The sequence below is a fragment of the Amia ocellicauda genome, chromosome 12 (genome assembly GCF_036373705.1).
Source record: "Amia ocellicauda isolate fAmiCal2 chromosome 12, fAmiCal2.hap1, whole genome shotgun sequence".
NCBI classification, from domain to species: Eukaryota; Metazoa; Chordata; class Actinopteri; order Amiiformes; family Amiidae; genus Amia; species Amia ocellicauda.
Window position 1 is genome coordinate 23,147,500 of NC_089861.1, and position 19,249 is coordinate 23,166,748.

The 19,249-nt window shown below is 44.5% G+C and overlaps 1 protein-coding gene across 1 annotated transcript; it reads right to left on the reverse strand.

Moving 5' to 3' along the window:
- Positions 1-541: 541 nt before the first annotated feature.
- Positions 542-18,845, reverse strand: prkd4 (protein kinase D4). The gene is made up of 19 exons (XM_066718767.1): positions 18,656-18,845; positions 16,773-17,047; positions 12,441-12,579; positions 11,682-11,813; positions 10,641-10,795; positions 9,964-10,156; positions 9,571-9,654; positions 9,004-9,157; positions 7,074-7,197; positions 6,431-6,508; positions 5,704-5,923; positions 5,293-5,321; positions 5,077-5,152; positions 4,090-4,196; positions 3,409-3,570; positions 3,016-3,114; positions 2,604-2,871; positions 1,867-1,952; positions 542-1,619 (listed from the first exon to the last, which is right to left on the reverse strand). Exons 1-19 carry the CDS (start codon positions 18,708-18,710, stop codon positions 1,407-1,409), a joined length of 2,649 nt encoding a protein of 882 aa, XP_066574864.1. The 5' UTR covers positions 18,711-18,845; the 3' UTR covers positions 542-1,406.
- Positions 18,846-19,249: the final 404 nt, after the last annotated feature.

Here is a 19,249-nt window from a genome sequence, read left to right on the forward strand (position 1 = left end):
TCATGAGCAAAGACGCTACATCATTTTCAAACTATCCATCAGTGTGACATGTACACCAGAGAACAATTACATAAACATATTGAATACCATAAGGATTAAACACAGTAGATTGAGGCTGGACCTTGAGGTAAAGGTATTGAGTCGCTTTGTGCATTTGCCTTAAACTTAAGGGGTGATTAAGGGAAATACCAAAAACAAGGTGACTGTACTATAGTATAGGTGTAATTTAATATGCTAATAGGGGTTTATTTTATATATAGTAATATATATTTTAGAACTAGTGTGACCTCCCCTTGTAATTGGTGTTGTTCACACAAGCCTGTTTCTCAATTAAGTCCCAGAGATCTGACAAATCACGGGTTTATTGATAAAGTCGGTCTTTGAATGGGACGCTCTTATGATGGCCATCGAGTGAGAATCATTAACTACCAAGTGCACCGTGGCATCATTCCTTGAGTGAGAAGACAGACATCTGGAGAACAAATCTTGAATGCTGGGTTGCTGTTGTTTTTTTAATGAATACAGACATTTGAAAATAGTATTCGCTCTCAATGATAACCTTTTATTTATAAAGCACCTCTCATTACAAACAATCATAAAGCACTATACAGGCAATGAAATGAAAACAAAACTGGAATAAATTTAAAAAATGACAATTACATGTAGGCAATGTGCTAAAAAAAAAAAAAGTCTAAAGTCTATATTTAAGTAGCAACAGATTGTCAGATTGTGTCTAGTGCAGTTCAGTCCATGACCACGGAGCGGTCTCAATTTGTGGAGAGATTTGTAGGTGACTGGATTCTCAAATGTGCAGCCATTCACATAGTGGGTAAAACTGGATACATTCACTCAAACGGAGTTTTGCCAGTTAAAATCCAGTACGATTTAGATAAAAACTAATGACAAACCAGAAATCTTAATAACCATACAATTCATCATCAGATCTCTGTAGTGGAGAAACTGATATCTGGATGAACAGCGTAAGTCTGGAGGCAGGCACAACAGAAATACATGTTGACATCTACCAAGGTTAAGTGTTTGTAAGAAATTACCGACAAGGCCACAGGCACCATCCTGAGGATATTTGTTTGCTCATACAATTATATAAAACACTTTTTTCCATTCAAATAATCACAAGCTTTTTAAATAAGAAAATGAAGACGCTTTAATATACAATAGATTAAAACAAAACTGAACAAAGTAATTGATTGTGAAACTATCAAGATTTAAATTACGATTGATTTAATGGAATTTAATTAAGTTGTTCCATGATCTCATTGCTGTAAGGTAAGACCCACACAGTCATGTGATCTTATTAGGCCAATCACAGTACTTTGTTTATCCCAAACATTTTATATGAAATTTGAGTTTGGAAATGCGCACTGTAAATGTACTAAGGGCAGTTTCTATTCTGGTATCCCTCTGTGGTCTATAAGGCCTAGGCTGTGCGTCTTTGGAGTGTCCTCTGTCTTGCCCTGCCTGAGCAGGAGGTAGGGGGGGTACTGCAGGCCACACTCCTGGGCATGTAGCTGCCAGCAAGACTCATCTCCAGGGTGGGTGAGGTAGCGATGGCCTTGGCGCAGTTCAAACTCCCGGAGGTCCAACCATAGCTGGTAGTCCTGAGGGAGAGGCAGAGGGGGAACGAGAGGGAGGAAGCAGGGGGTCATTTAATAGTATGGGTTCCATGACAGCTGAGAAACTAGATGTCACATGGCAAGCATGGAATTCATGAAGGACTTCTCTCACTGTTCACAGTTCTCCAAAAGAGTTTTATGGGAAAAGGTTAAAGATGCATCAACAAACAAAACCTCATCCGGTTATTATAATGTCTCCAAGGACAAAAGGTAAAAGGACAAGAGGACTTACCTGGAGCCAGGGGTGATTGAGAGCCTTGCCCACACTGAACCTCCGATTCACCGGCACCTGCAGCAGGTTATTGATGAGATTGATGGCTGTGGAGACCAGAGAGACAGGCACTCAGACTCACCGCTGTGCATGTCATAAAAGCACAGCAAGTTTCTTTCTCAGAAAGTCACAGTGTCAATAAATCGACTGGAAAAACACAGGAATCCTTCAGGAGTTTGAACGCAAGATTGTAATTACAGACACTCTGGTGCGAGAATGGTGTAACCACTCTAAAGTGCTTAAGACACAATGTATGTAAAGCTTGTAAATGAAAGTAATATCTGCTAATGGGATCACATCATCTTAATAAGAATTTAGAAAATAAACTAAATAAATACATACATACATAAATATCCAGTTTTGTTAAATACCCGGACTTTACACTGCTCTTTTTATCTGCATTTGTTTTTTTTTTTTATCAGTTGTCCTGAATAGTGGAGCTCCCTGGAACGACCTGACGGTGCCCTTACAGCCCAGAGCCATTGCCTCCAATCATTGCTGCAACTTAAGAACTGTGTAACTAGTGAGAGAGTGACAGATGCACAACTATCTGAATCTATGCATCTCTGGATCGGTAGAAGTCTCATAGGGACTCCCATGGGGGATCGTGATCCACCAGTGCCTCCCAGATGGTTCAGGAAAATCCTGCCCTTGACATATAACAGTCCCCAGGTCAGGTAGGGTCCAGTCCAGCTCACCTTCAGGGGAGATGTGACTCCAGATTTTCTCGGGGTACATGAACTCTGCGTTGTGGATCTGCTGGCTGATGTCCTCGTCCTCATTGAAGGGGAAGGTGCCGCTCAGGCTGACGTAGAGCACCACACCCACCGCCCACATGTCCAGGGACCGGTTGTACCCGTGGGCGCTGATCACCTCAGGAGCCAGGTAGGCCGGGGTGCCCACCACTGATCGGCGGAACGACTTCTCCCCAATGATACGTGCGAAGCCGAAGTCACACAGCTTCAGCTTTGGGGGTGAGGGGGAGGGTGAGAGTGGAAGGGGGAGAGAACATTAAAAAATACTCACTTTGGATGGCACGGTTGTCGATACAGAGAGCTGAGAGGCAGAGAGAGGGAGAGAGGGAGAGAGGGAGGGAGAGTGACCTCTGACCTGTGGGAAGGGGTCAGGGGAGGCCAGCAGTACGTTCTCAGGTTTGAGGTCGCAGTGGACGATGCTTTTGAAGTGCAGGTACCTCAGAGCCTCCAGGATCTGGAACAGACACACAAAACAAGATAAAACGACAGCCACAGAAAATAAAGGTATGCGTTTTAATACAGATGAAATGTCCCACCAGGGTTTCGGTCACACCACACCCGTGAGGCTCAGGTTACTTGCTGGTAAATATGTCATGAGCGTTCTGGTTGGTTACAGTGTTAAATAGTCTTGGGCAACGTGTTTGTGTGTGTCTGTGTGTTTGAGTGTATGTCAGTCTGTCAGTGTGGGTGTGTGTGTGTCTGCATGTCTGCGTGTGTGTGTCAGTGCGTGTCTGTGTGAAATCCTGACCTGCGTGACCAGGAAGCGGGTGACTCGCTCAGGTAGGCGGCCCTTCTCGTTGGACAGGATCATCTCCAGCATGTCACCGTGGAGCTTCTCCATAACAACAAAGACGTGGGCAGGGGTCTCAAACATCCCCTCCAGATTGACCACCCCGGGGTGTTGCAGGTTCTGTGCGAAAACAGTCTCGCAGGGTCACTGCAGAATTCATCCCATGGAGAAAGATCCATAGGTAGAGAGGAGGACAGACAGAGCTCCAGGCAAATAGACTAGATGGAGAAGCCGTGAGGGGACAGGGCCTCAGGTTTTCTATATTATGGAGCTCTGGGCTTTACAATCATATACAACAGATCTGGGCAGCTTTGAGCTTTGGGGGGGTCAAAGTGTCCACTGGTTTGCACTACACCTTAACTCTTAATTCATTCCTTGTCATTCATTATTATTTGGGTAATAAGTCGTTGCCAGTCAGTTGTTAATGGGAAAGGTCCTTGTAAACCTGCAGGAATCCAGCCTAATGAGGAAGTGGAGTTGCCCCCATCCTCAGGCTGGCATGGTCAGTCTCGGCCTTCGAACAGAACAGCATCGCCTAAACCCTTTCCACCCTGTAGATGCCAAGGGGAGCATATGGCCCGACCCAGAGCCTCAGGATTTTGCGAGGGGAGGGGAAGGGGGCGGGAGTCATGGTCTTACCTGCAGGATGGCCACCTCGTTACGTAGTTGGCGTTCCTGCCTTGTAGGAAACCTGGTCTTGTCAATGGCCTTCACTGCAACGCTGCGCCCAGACTTCCTGTGCACCCCTGTATGCCCCATCACCACCAAGAGAGACAGAGAGGCCATGAGGACAGGGTGGCTGCCATTGCTTGCCACCCAACACAAATGGACAGTGAGCATTGGAGTGCCCTTCTCTGAGTGGTCAGGATAACCACCCAGCTAACCCACTACAGGAAAACGTGGTCTGAGGTTGTAGTTTAGGTGCATTTTGGTTTAGACAAAAACATGAGAAAAATATTGAACACATATGACCTCTGAGCACACAGCATCACTAATCTCATTTCTGCACAGTAGCATTTATTTCCTCACACATCGCACAGGTCCATCGCTGGAACTGCAATACATTATCCAGCTGACCAAAATGTTGTGAAGACAGAACCAAGTGATGTTGTGTTACAATTTCATAGACTCCTGGGGAGGATGTCGCCAAATCGGCCCAAAACATTGTTATAAATTGATATATAGGCTATAAACGCACTGAAGAGAAAGTCATATTCACAAATGATCAAATCACAGTACACAGAATAAACAATCTAATAAAATATACGTTAATGTTAAAAAAAGACCCTGAAAGACAAATGTGTGGTCAACATTTTTCTCAGATTGTTTTTTTCAGAACCAAACCGCAACCAAAACACCGTAGTCTCAGGCAAGCAGTTTCCATGGAAGCTTAAATTCTATGTTAGCCTGCGGGTGAGGAGGCTAATTTTTTAATTCTAAGTCACTCTTCATTTTCATGCAATTGTCGATCTTGCAATAGACTAGTCCAACTGTCAAATTAAGACTAATCTAATGGTTTAGATTAGTCTGATATAGGTTTATACAACCAGCCCCAAATTAGAAATTGGCAAGTAACTGAATACAGAGCAATATTTTCTTTCAGATCATCTGACTCTGGTCTCCCACCTCCATAGACGATCCCAAACTGCCCTGATCCCAGGACCTCGTCTGCGAAGATCTGGTAGACTGTGCTGATATCCTTCTGGGGAGACACAATGCGATATCCATCAGGCAGAACAGAAGGGACAAGACTGACACAAAAAGGCGATTGCTTGGGCACCACCAGAGGTGTCGATCCCCATTGGAGGGCCATGAAAGCCAAGCAAGAAAAATCACACTTACCACACTCTCCTCACTTTGGAAGCAAGAATCTGCTGAGAGAAAACAGCAAATTGGTCAAAACTGTGCTTAGATGACATACCAGGAACTGCTTGGTGATGGTGTGGTATGGTTAATTTCTATAATAGTTTACATGTTGAAAATAAATATATGGATTATAAACCAAAAATACTGAAAATATATCCTGTATATTTTAAATACACAAAAAAGGGGTACATTTTGGCATAAAAAACATAAGGATCACACACTTCCAAACATATTCAAAATATTGCACCATTCTTTCATCATGGTGTTGCTCATCGTCTTGTGGGTTTGGGATGGACCCCGCCCTTTCCATGCAATCTCCCCCAGATGAAAACATCACACCATCAACCATAAGCCTCCGCCTTCCCCCCCCCCCCACCCGAGACTCACCCTGGCTCTCCATGCACATGTCGGCAGAGCTGTGGACGGGCATCAGGGCCTGACGAATGGCCCGCTCCCACCCCCCGTCTGGAGCTGTCTGGACCTCTGACACACAGTACACCAGCGAGTCGGTGACCAGTTCAAAGGAGTAGACACTGGACTCAGAGGGTGTAGAGGCACACGTCTGCCTGGGGCCTCTGACCTGCAGGATCTCAGAGAGTGACAGCTCCTGAGGGAGGGAGGGAGAGAAGGAGAGAGGTATCTGAGATCTGTGAGCTGTGGAAACTCTGGTTTTCCACCAACACATTCAGGAAGAGACAATACTTTAACCTTTCCATTCGACGTTTAAATACAGAAACAGCAAGTCAAGGAAAACAACTGTCTCTTGTTCTATCCTAAACATGTCACTCCCATGTTAGCTGATCAGACTCTGCTGTGCCATTTCTAATCTTATCTGTGCCCTAACTAAGATCCTTTCATAGAAAGCTACTATAGATGACCTGAGTCATTGAAGTATATCTGATGAGTGATGACGTAGCCAGCATAATGTTGTGTATTTGTAATTCGTTGAATTGTTGGAGTTTAGGAAAGACAAAGAAAACAAAAGCAAAATGATTGCGAAATTGCTTTCACAGACATTTTGCCAGTGATGATTTATCCAGTTTGTAGTGTACCGTTTCTTTTATCATAACGGGCATATAAATGAACTGGTTCTAAAAGTGGTTGGACTTGGTACCTTGTAGTACTTGGTACCAGTTTCATTCTGGTACAGAGTGATGCTCTTGCTGTCCAGCAGCCAGTAATGCCGTTTTCTCTGTGTGTGAGAAAGAGAGAAAGAGACAGAGAGAGAAAGAGAGAGAGGTAAAACTGTTACAAGAGTCCTTTATAACTCGTAATCATAACCTCCTGATTTTTGTTTTGTTTTGCTTTTCTCAGTCCCCCAGTGTCCTTTTGCCTCGAGTAGATGGCATAAGTGTAGCTTTGCATTTGAAGATAAAATAAAAAGTGGAAAGGCAAAGCATATAACCTACAAAACAATTACATGAAGCAAATTACCCTCTCTGCATTGTCCCACTGCAATATCACTCCCCTGGATAATTTACCCCACGATTTCCTTACATTTAACACAGTCAACTGCTGTTGTAGCTTGTAAATTCAGCCTTGTTTCCAGGTGGTTTCCTGTAGTAACATGCCTTCACTGCAAACCATGGTCGACCACAGTAATGAGCCTTAGAAATGTGAATCATGGTCCGACCAGTTAAAACCATGGTAAAGTGCACACAGCGCTTAATAAATTTACCAGGACTAATGTGCATGAGGACATGACCGCCACTCCTGACCCCATGTCAGTCTTTCCCCCCCAAGTCCCCGGCTCTTACCAGCGGGTCAGTGCAGGTGTGGTGCACCAGCCAGCCCTCCTTCAGCACGGTGCTGTCCCGGCGCTTGGTCTGCCGGATGGACTGCACCACTCGCATCAGTGGGATGTTGCTGCTGAAGCAGGGGCTGCCAGGGAATCAGAGAGTTAGTTCCCAACCGCTCCCCGACAATAACACTCTAAGGAGAGATAGAAACAGCTGCAGAAGAGTTGACTTGCGATTGTGGGGGTGGGGTTGAGAAGGGTCAAATGCAGCTTGTTTTCCTGTAAGGCATGATACAGTCAAAGCTGGGACCTATAGTGAGGGAAAAAAGTATTTGATCCCCTGCTGATTTTGTACGTTTGCCCACTGACAAAGAAATGATCAGTCTATAATTTTAATGGTAGGTGTATTTTAACAGTGAGAGACAGAATAACAGCAAAAAAGTCCAGAAAAATGCATTTCAAAAAAGTTATAAATTGATTTGCATGTTAATGAGGGAAATAAGTATTTGACCCCTTCGACTTAGTACTTGGTGGCAAAACCCTTGTTGGCAATCACAGAGGTCAGACGTTTCTTGTTGTTGGCCACCAGGTTTGCACACATCTCAGGAGGGATTTTGGCAACTCGAACCTTCAGCTCCCTCCACAGATTTTCTATGGGATTAAGGTCTGGAGACTGAATCATTCAGATGTACAGGCCCGTCTGAAGTTTGCCAATGAACATGTGCTTTCTTGAGCAGGGGGACCTTGCGGGCGCTGCAGGATTTCAGTCCTTCACGGCGTAGTGTGTTACCAATTGTTTTCTTGGTGACTATGGTCCCAGCTGCCTTGAGATCATTATCAAGATCCTCCCGTGTAGTTCTGGGCTGATTCCTCACCATTCTCATGATTATTGAAACTCCACGAGGTGAGATCTTGCATGAAGCCCCAGACTGAGGGAGACTGACAGTTATTTTGGGTTTCTTCCATTTGCGAATAATCGCACCAACTGTTGTCACCTTCTCACCAAGCTGCTTGGCGATGGTCTTGTAGCCCATTCCAGCCTTGTGTAGGTCTACAATCTTGTCCCTGACATCCTTGGACAGCTCTTTGGTCTTGGCCATGGTGGAGCGTTTGGAATCTGATTGATTGATTGCTTCTGTGGACAGGTGTCTTTTATACAGGTAACGAGCTGAGATTAGGAGCGCTCTCTTAAAGGGAGTGCTCCTAATCTCAGCTCGTTACCTGTATAAATGACACCTGGGAGCCAGAAATCTTGCTGATTGATAGGGGATCAAATACTTATTTCCCTCATTAACATGCAAATCAATTTATAACTTTTTTGAAATGCATTTTTCTGGATTTTTTGTTGTTATTCTGTCTCTCACTGTTAAAATACACCTACCATTAAAATTATAGACTGATCATTTCTTTGTCAGTGGGCAAACGCACAAAATCAGCAGGGGATCAAATACTTTTTTCCCTCACTGTATGGGGGTGTTTCCAGGGTGTGGTAATGGGCCTGACTGGTCATCTTTTTAAACTAGGTCACAGGGTGTATTTAAGCTGGTGTTTGGTCCTTGATTCAAAGGTATGTGTGCAATTATTATTATTATTATTATTATTATTATTATTATTATTATTACATTTCTTAGCAGACACCTTTATCCAGGGTGACTTACAATTGTGAGCGTATGTCACATTATTTTGATCACATTAATTCCTAAATACAATAAGAGATTTTGTAAATATCACGAATGTTGGCTAATGATAGAAGATTTTGGGGACTCTGTGGGTGATGCAGGAGTTCAGAAAATGTATATTAAAATGTTTAATTAAAAAATAAATGTTACCTTAAGATGGATTGACAATGTCATTAAAAAGATACACTCCTTTATTTCTAATTTGAAACTGCCAAAAACTGCTTCTCTGTTGATGCACCCTCTCTATGATCCCAGGTATCATTCATTCACCTGATCGGGGACGGTGGATCTGCCTCCTCCGGGTCAGTGAATGGGCTTTGTTCCATGCTTGGCTCCCCCTCTGCTCTGACCATCGTGCTGTCGCTCGGGAGAGGCAGGGCCTGTGGGCAAAAGTCCGGGCAGGAGCTGGCTTCCATCAGAGAATCTGTGATGCAGAAGCGATCGAACACCGGGATGTCAGATCTTCAATTCAGGATTTCAGCTTTAAGTTATAATAAATGGTTTCCTTCTGTAACCATATAAGCTTTCCCTGGACCAGCCAAAGGGTATTATAGACCACAGGTCACAAACCTCCTAGCCAAAATAAGCTAATCTACCAGGCCACTAGGATGAGGAATTTTAACATGTACAATTACTGTCAATTAATTATCAGCCAAAAGTATGCAAGTTTACCTTGGCAATGCTCCTCATGGGATATGGCTCTTTATCTGGTTTGACTATCGTGCTGTCCCATGGGTTCAACAAGCTTTCCTGTGCTTTACTGGACCAGAGGCAGGCCATGATAACTATTTCTATTAATTGGAGGCTGCACTAAAGCATTCACTGGAAGAGTCTTACCGTTCCCATTCACTGGACTCTTCTCTCCCAGGCAGTTGCTGGGCACTAGGGGTTCGCAGCGCCGGTGGCAGTTCAGCTTACAGTCTAGTCAACACAGGGATTAAAATACAGTGAGCGCAGCTTTGATATTGACCCATGCTGGGAATGCTGGAGAGAGATTCACAGCCAGAGAAATTGTTGAGATTGAGATTAGAACAGATTTCAAATTTTGTAGAGATAGGGATGATAAAAAATATAATCAAATTAAAATTGATTCATGCTTAGATTTGGTATCAGGGGTTACAGTGAAGGTTCAACTTGTCTGTTCAAAACACAAGACTGAGGCAGCATCGGATCACACTGATTATTCAGGCTGGATCAGAGGCAGGAAAGGGTTAGTCCTCCCCCCCATACCAGAGCACTGCAGTCCCTGGCGGAAGAGTCCCTTGAGGAGTCTGTGGCAGTGCTGGCAGACCGTGGGCCGGGTGTAGGTGTGGATGTGGAAGGTGTGTGGCACGCTCACCCTGCCCCCCTCTTGGTCAAACCACACAGGATGCCCCGTCCACGTGGGTGCGCGGGCCCGCTGGCCTGCCTTGGACTGGCTGATCTGTGGAGAAGAAGGAGAAGGAAGAAGAAGAAGAAGTAGAAGAAAGAGGAGAACCAGAAGAAGAAGGAGAAGTAGATTATCCTGCATGTACTGTATAGCACTTTTCACACACAGGATCCTAAAACATGTCTACAGAGGGACAGCAGAGTTTGGGGATTAGCACAGTCATCATATGCCAGATTCTCAACAGTTTGAGCAGCCCTCTCCCTCTTTTCAACCAGGTGACCTAAACACAGCCCACTCCCAGCATTCACCTCAGGTCCTCCCATTCAAGTACTTGCCGTGACCTTCAGTTCCTGTTCCCTTTCTTCCCTCCTCTCCATTTGATCCCTCTCCCTCTTTTCTGCTGGCCTTGATTTTCTCTCTCCCCTTTTCCTTCCTCTCTTTATCCTGCTCTCCCTTCCAGATCAGCCATACCCTCCACTTCCAACCCATCTGTCTCATCAAACATCTCTCTCTCACACATTCTCCCTCTGTCCCTCACCTCTTCCAGGCTGCCTCCAGCCTGCGTGGAGAGGGAAGGGGCCCTGGGACGTCCCGTGGGGAAGAGGGACAGGCTGGGACCACACCGCCGCTTGGCCCGGCTGCAGTCACTGGGGATCCGGATGGCACATCGCTTGTGGAAGTCCAGTCCGCAGCCTGGGGGTGGGGGGTGAGCGGGTGGAAAGGAGGGAGAGACAGAGGAAAGTGGACTGAGTGTCTCTTAGGGGCTATGATTGTCTAGATAGTTCATTTTGGTGCTAATTACCACCTCTGACAAGGACTCACACTTAGGAGCCTCCATTGCAATGTGTATGCGGTTCATTGTCTAGGCCCCCATGCACTGACCTTTCCCAAGAGAATAGAAAGAGGTATTAGTTACGGAGCAATGAGGTTTGCTACTTTTTTAACATGAAAAACTCTAGTTTCTCGTGGGGATTCAGGAAGCTTATTTCAAATTATCTATGAAAGACTTGAATTTAGCAACACACTAGTCTGCTTGACGAATCCAAATACCAGGCAGTTCAGAAATGCTCATTGATGGATTAACTGTGCTGGACCTGCTGGATTGGACCTCACCAGAGACAAGGTTGGAGAACCTTGGCATAAAATCAGAGAGCCCTTAGGCACATTTACACTGCCATTTCTTATCTGGATCAAATGCATCAGTACATTTGATCAGGATCAGCTTTCAGTTGCCACAGGGGTTCTTCCATGTGCACTAGCATGTCAGTCACATCCAGTGTATTTTGGGGATAAAGAGAGAAAGGTTTCTGCATTGAAATCCTTTCCTATTTAATGTAAAGGGGCAGTTTGTCAACTTTGTTTGATGCACTCCATGACACGTTCACAACTCTTTTTTCTCTGAATGGTCAGAGTTATAAATACAGTGGAGGGCCTTGAGCAGCAACAAGGCCTGCCTTCAGGGAGTCGTCCCACGTCAACCCTTTAAAAGTGTTGCAGGCCAACAGATTTCACTCGATTGGGCCTCACATAAATCTCCACTCCACCGAGTCAGTCATTCAAGATCAGAGATTAGCTTTACCTTCACACTTTAGCCCTTGGCGTACCAGGCCCCACAGCATCTCCCCGCAGTGGTGACAGAAGGTGGGGGTGCGATACGAATGGACGGCCAGGGTGTGGGGCCGGAGCTTCAGCTCAGTCAGGGAGGCAGAGCCTGCAGGAAGAGGGCAGAAATTAGCCAATAGGGCAGGAAGGAGAGCATTTAGCTATTGGATGAGAAAGGAATTAGCCCAGGGGTGTTAGACTCCAGTCCTGGGTTGCTGAAGTGTGGTTTTTGTTCACACAGGTGCTCTCAGTTACTCAATTTTCTTAGACAGGCCTATTTAATATTTTCACATTTGATGTTTACAGCTTAGGTTTACTCAAGATACTGCAACCACAAAACCTTTCAGACTCTGGAGAGCAGTCTTAAATGGATCCTGTCGATAACTTTTTTATGCGGTTCAGTAATTCAGACAACCCCCAATAGAAGTAGGTGGAAGAAGCAGTGATTGGGCCTCAACCCGCTTGGCTGAGGATGGTGCCGAGCAGTGCAAATGCAGAGACTGGGGAGGGTATGTGCAGGTGTATCTCACTGGATGTGCTTGGAGCAGAGTGAAGACTAATTGGGGAAGATTCAGCTTCCTCACAAACGTTGGCTTTAAACTCCATTAAAATGGTGCAAGATACTTCAACACCACAAAATCACCATCTGCTGTGTGAAACCGTTTGGGAACCACTGGTGTACAGGACAGTGTTGAGGACACTAACAGTGAAGCACACCCAGGCGGTGACCTTCTACCTGACAGCACCACCTCGATCAGCTCCCCGTCTTGGATCCTGTCGGTGGCGTTCAGCTTGTGCAGCACGTTGTCCGAGCCCAGATCGTGTCGGAACATCAGGATCTTCTCCCCCAGGCCGACCACACTGCACTCCGGAGCCTGCCACACAGTGCACACTGAGCAGGTTGCCAGCTGAGCAAACAATGCTGTGGCAACCTCATACTGATGTGAACCCAGAACAATATAATGTTGTGGCAACATTTGTCATCAAGTGAGCACTGTAGCAACACCAGCTTGTAGACTTCAGGGGATTTTGGCCAAGCATTGTAAAATGACGTTATTAAAATAACCTTTACACATTCATCCCCAAGACAAGATATTGAAAATCAAAAAATCAAAGAATGCAGGTGTATTAGAAAATATACCATAGTTATACATGCAATATATTTTTGCCTGTCTGTCTTTCTATCTTTCTCTCTCTGTCTCAATGTGATGAAGGTGCATGGCCTTGTGAACAATGCAGCTCAAAGGTCACCACCAGGGCTGGAGCCGCTGTCTGTGAGATTTCCTTCAGACACAGAACCAGGCCATGGCTCTGACACTGATCACCGCGTGCACTGTGGGAGGGACGCGGCGCTGAGCACAGGATGTGGACGCAGGCATCATGGAAACTCATGCGACCCTGCGCTGCGCTGACACAGTCACAGGAGAGTGACGCATTCGAATGAGACTTGATGTGGGTATTTGTTTGGTGTATTCTGTACCATTCAATATTTCCACTAGGGTCTGACTGCAAACATCAGAGTGCAAATAGAGATCAAAGAAAGGCAGATAAATGCTCAACGCCAGACGAAAATGTAGCTGATAAACCCTTCTGCAGGTTTACACCAATGGAGTCACCCTGAAATTCTTGAACTTTTGAACTTGAAGTTCATCCCTGCTTCACTACACTGGCCTATGGGAATGCCATGACACACTATGTGAATATTTCTAATGTATATTTACTGTGGTACACCATGGTATGTGAGTGTTGTTCGTCACAGTAAAGCAATGGTACAACCATAGGAAAGCATGGTTAAACGATGTTACCACCCTTAGTAAAAACAATATTAAAAGTGTGTGGGGGGGTAGAATCAATGGTAAATTGACCAAGGAGAAGCAGGTAAGACAATGAAAACCATCTGACACCAACATGTGTACTGAAGGCAGAGAAACGGAGAGAGTGAATATGGCCGCTGTGTCCCCAGAGCTCTACAACATTCCTTTCAGTGCTTGGGGTACAGATGAGTGATTCTGGCTTTCAAACAGTTAAAACCGCACACAACACCTTCCATATCTGGAGGACTGTTAAAGAGGGGGTGTGTGAAATGGGCTGAATTTCACTTTGTACTCCCCCCTCAGTTCTCCTCATTGTTTCCCATCATTGCCACACACTGCGCCTCCGAAGCGGGAGACACAAGGGAGAGATGTGACTTTATTATTAAAGACTCCCCACACAAACCTAAAATGAAGGGAGCAACCAGGGAGACCCGAGAGGGCTGCAGCCTCTTCTCTCAGCTCAGCTGCACCATGCCGCAGGCGCCGGCAGTGGAAATTACAGCAAACTCTTTGTCGTGCTCAATAGGCACGAGCGAGTCAGAAACTGTGGTCAGAGCCAAGCAGCGGAAACAGCTCAACCACAGAAGCCCCTATTATCGTGATCAGCCAGCTCTGAGAGGCTTCACACAGATGCACAACTGACACACAAAAGGCCCAGGGTACACAAATAAAGGTTGCATACTGGAAATGCAAAACCCTAAGCAATACTATCAATGGCAAGAGCGGCAAGGAAGTCTGGTTCCTCTACATGTAGCATGCCTGGGTCTTATATATATATATATATGTATGTGTGTGCGTGAGGGGGGAGGCAGGGGGTGTATATAAAGTGTGTGTGTGTGTGTGTGTGTATCTGTTTACAACACAGTGAGACAAGGGTCATGAGGTCAGAAGCTTTGTTGGTGTAAGAAGAGTGGAGACACATCTTGGAGAGGCCTTCATCCAGCATGGGATTGAAAGAGGGTGATCATAATGATATATAGATAGATATACATAACAGGAACAGGAAGCAGAAATTACAAACTCGTACAACAAGAGCCTGCTCCAAAATTGGAAAAAAAGAAATGTCACCACACACAGCATAGCTTGATAACCCCCCAAACAATATCACCCTCATCAGACTCCTGCAGTGCAGTGTCTCTCCTTTTGCTCGGACAGCGTGGGTCACTTTCCACAGGGTGAGCTTGAACGCATCCCTCCCCCAAAAATGAATCGGCTCGCATATGTCCCACCCCACTGGCCCACACAGCCGGGCTGCGCTGCTCACAACAAAACCTTGCATGCCAATTCATTTGTTCCAACCGTTTTTTTTAAGGAGAGGAAATTAAATAACAGATGCAGTAATAGAAATAATATCTTATTCATGAGTAACGAGTATTATAGAGACTGATAATCATGATAAATAGGAATGATAATAATAGTGATAATGATCATGATAAAAAATTACAGTAACATATTTTGCTGTAGAGACTGATACACGGACTTGCTGTGTGTTGCTTTATAGTTTTTCTGAGTGAAACAGACTGGATGAGACAAGAACACTGCAGAGGAGAAAAGAAATATGAGAGAAGAAAAGGGTTTTACATCTGTCATATGCGTTCCGGTTAGTAAAGGGATTTAAAAGAAAACCCCACAACCTCAGATCTTTAATTTAATTTTATTTAAAGATCTAATGTAATGCTCTTTCTGAAATAAAAGTGTTTTCCATCACCATTATGTTTTAACACCAAAAGTCCAAATCTCCATATTCTGAGATCTCTGGAACCATGAACCATGTATATTTGTGCGTCTTTAATCCCACTATTAAATCCAAGCGGAAAAAAAGTAATCAGTGACACTAATCATATTACAAAACTGTTTGGCCTGATCGAGTGAGTCCGTTTTAATTTCCATTAGATAAACAAAACAAGTCACACTGGAAAAAATGTGCGTAAATGACAGATCCGCATTCTGAGATGAAATCAGGTTCAGTCAGTCACAGCAAATACTGTGCTGTTGCTGAGGACAATCAAAGGTCTGTCAGATTCCCCATTACAGTTACTATAACTATCACACTGTTTTTTTTCTTGAATTAATTTCATACATTTACCTATCTATCTTCATTATATGTATTCCAAATACTCAATGCATAATCATATACCTATAAAATGTTGTCTGTTGTGCCAATGAAGCAGCCATCCAGTTGTTAAAAACTTAAAACCCACAATGATTGTGATTACTGCTGGCCCTGGGTATGACAGAAGATAATACACTTTTTATAAACAGGTGTGTTGAAATGTGTAAAGGTGATGGTTACTATATATATATATATATATATATATATATTGGTTTTGCAATGTCAGGGGAGGTGGGGTAACACGGACACTGTGTCAGTATAGCAAATGCGATGCTCAAACGCACACACATTTGTTAAACACAGCACCAGAAACTGCAAATAAAAAAATATCTTACACATCCACAGAGTACACGTGGTGGGCAACCTCTGATAGAGAGTGGGCCGTATGATTGTCCCTCCTTCATCTCAGTGGGTCGTGATATTGATGTTGGATATGTACAATAGATAACCCCATGAATGAGCTCACATACATGTAATACAAGGCAAATATTCCACAAGGAGTCAGAGAAAACAGTCCCTCTTGGCTGCATCTCCCTCTTTTGGTTTTGCGCTTGATTCTCCGTGACTTCCACACAAAGCCACCCAGGACAAAATGAAGGGCAAATTACTGGCAAAGGTATTGTGGGTAGTTAAGTTTAACCTACCAGTCACCAGTGTCGTAAGAAAGACGCTCTCTTCATAAGATAGTGCTTTATGCAGGCTGTGGTTTTCTTGAGTTGTTGTTTTTTTCATACGCAGGGACAACGGTCAACAAAGTACCTGTCAGGCTACACTCAGAACTCCAGGCCGAATGCAGACAATGGTGGCCCACCACTGGTACACAGAATGTATGTTTGTTTACTTTCTAAAGGAACTATCCTGGTTTCCCATGTTCTTGTACCACACAGCCTACTGTTGCAACCTAGTGCACTCTGTGGGAAACCCTTTCTTCGTACCACGCTCTGCAGTCGTCCTTTGCCCACTGTAGCATCCAATCCATCGTGAGCCCACAGGGAAAGATCAAGATGCCATTATTAATTGGTAAATCTACTCTCTCTAAATCCATAGGGTTGTTCTGCTCAACAATAAAATACAGTATGTGGTATATAAAGATGTCCACTTGGATTTCTAATTGTAAAAAAACATATCAAGCAGGTCTTACCTTTCGCTCGATGATGTCAGCAGCAATTTTCTTGAGAGCGAGGAAGGTGAGCTGTGAGCGGGGTAAGGACACGACCTCTCTGAACAGGCCTATCTGGAGTTGGATCAGCGCAGGGGTGGGGGGTGGTGGGGGAGGGGGCAGGACATCCCGAGAGGGCACCTGAGGGAGCCGGGGGAGGGGGTTGGGAGGGACCCCGGGAGGGCAAGGGGCTTCTCGGTGAGGTCGGCGGGGAGGAGTGGGCGGAGGTATCGACATGGACATCGATGACAGGGAGCCTGGGCAAGAAACACAACATGAGTTCAATACAGTCAGGAAGTGACAGATGGAAAGAGGGACAGAGAAACAGAGAAACAGAGAAACAGACAGACACGAATAGAAGTTGATTTATTATTATTATTATTATTATTATTATTATTATTATTATTATTATTATTATTATTATTATTATTATTACCACAATATATGTACCATAGAATCCCTTGTTAAGAAAATAAAGAGAGAGAGAGGGACAGAGAGACAGAGAGAGTCACAGCTCAGCTCAGCTTAATTCAGGTGAGGCAGCCACATGAGATTTCTGGCCTGGACCATTATGAAGATCAGGGGCATGGCCAGGATTTCTGAGCCTTAAGAAAGAAAACCTGCATGGGCCCCACCAATGTGGCACACAGGGCCCTCTCTGGGGCCCTCTCCCTCTCAGGGCCCCCTGAATCGTCATCACCTTTCACCCCTTTACCACGCCACTGATGAAGATACATCAGACTTATGGTTTAACCTTTTTCCTTTGAGTCCCACGCAGAATATGAATTCCCTAGGGTTGTTTTTTTAAGAAGTGCATGCAGTGTGATCCTCTCCAAACCCACAGGCCTGTACATGAGTCATGTAAACATCTTGTTACCACAATATCCCAAAATACATGATTAGTGACAATAATGAATCGGGTCATTAAATTAAACTTCTGTAGAGAGTAATGAGAGTGAATACACTTCTTTGTGAGGGCACTTCTACTTGTGACAACACTCCTAATGACATCACAACTCTGGATCTTCCATTTATCTTAATGGTGCATTGGAAAACTACAGCATGAAAAAGGATGTTATGTTAATATTTTTGACATCTTAACAAGCTTTTCAAGTAGGATGGACTGACTACTTGTTTTGACACAATACGGTTGCTTTCCATTAAAAAAAAAATATATATATATATATATTGTTTATTGTCATGAAGAGTTTCCGGCACCAAATATGATGCCACCTGGCCAAAAAAATGCTTCAATGTCAAATAAATAAAATAAAAAACAAGTGCCCATGCTTTCGTCCGCCACCCCTTCCCATCACTTTGTCAATTTGCTCGTACCTCTAGTGTAGCCAAGGTGTTGTCGAATGTGGCTGACTATTATTATTATTATTATTATTATTATTATTATTATTATTATTATTATTATTATTATTGTTCATTTCTTGGCAATACTACTTATAATGTAAAAATAATTAAACAAATGTGCATAATCAAGAGCCTAAGTCTATGCAAATTCCTATTCAAACTTTACAATTAGTAAAGTAGGGCACATTGTAAACTATGGAATACTGAACAGATCATAGAACCAAGTGATGATCAACTTCAATAAATGAAAACATTGTAGGATGCTGTCACAAGGCACAAACATGGTCATCAAAGTCATATTAACTTTTTGAAAAAGTGGAGGAAGTCCGATTTACTTAGACACCAGTGGCTTCACAAGGAGCACACAAGCCAGTTCACACTGTAAATGAGGTTAGAGTGTAAATGAAATAAAACAAAACAAAAAATATTACTGTGAGGGCGTTTCTAACTCTGCTCTCCGAAACTTCCTCTCTGTTGCAACGAGAGTTCTGCCCATCACTTACTGCAAATCCCAGAGTCCTCCGTCCCCAGCCGGTGTCTGGCCGGGTGGGCATCCATCTCCGTCACCCCTCTACTCCCTTTCCTGCGGCTGCCAAGAGATTGATCTTCCTTCACGGACAGACGCTCGGAGTGAGGCGTGTTTGTGCGAGAGCTCCCAGACACGCTCTTCTGTCCTGCCGAGTCAACTCATTTCCCTTTGTGTGAGTAAGCGACGAGTGTGTGTGTGTGTGTGTGTGTCTGTGCATGCTCTTGGCTGACAGGAAATGATCAGCCAACCCTTTCCTCTCAACTGCTGCTAAAACCTCAGCTCTCCTCAGTGTTTATTGCTGCCTCTGGGGACTGTCTGGGACTGATACCTGCCTGTGTCAATGGAACTTGTTGAACTCTATGCTCTGCTTCTCTCTCTGGCAAGGGTGTTGGGGGGTGGCAGCTAACCCTGCCCTCTGCCCACAGCTGGCCATTGGTCAGGCAGGTAGACATTGCAGAATCACTGGCGAACAGGGCCTCGAAGGCCCACACACTATGTCAAATAATTTACTCATTGTTAATAAACCCCTCGTTACCACATGAGTTTTCTGGCCTGGACCATTATGAAG

What these genes read in the sequence shown, in the direction of transcription:
- prkd4 (XM_066718767.1), bottom strand. Translation starts at nt 18,710, where the DNA reads ATGGATGCCCACCCGGCCAGACACCGGCTGGGGACGGAGGACTCTGGG. An exon ending in GATCGAGGTGGTGCTGTCAG is followed by an intron (nt 11,814 to 12,440) that starts GTAGAAGGTCAC and finishes CTCTTCCTGCAG; the next exon opens with GCTCTGCCTCCCTGACTGAG. An exon ending in CATGTGCATGGAGAGCCAGG is followed by an intron (nt 5,322 to 5,703) that starts GTGAGTCTCGGG and finishes TTCTCTCAGCAG; the next exon opens with ATTCTTGCTTCCAAAGTGAG.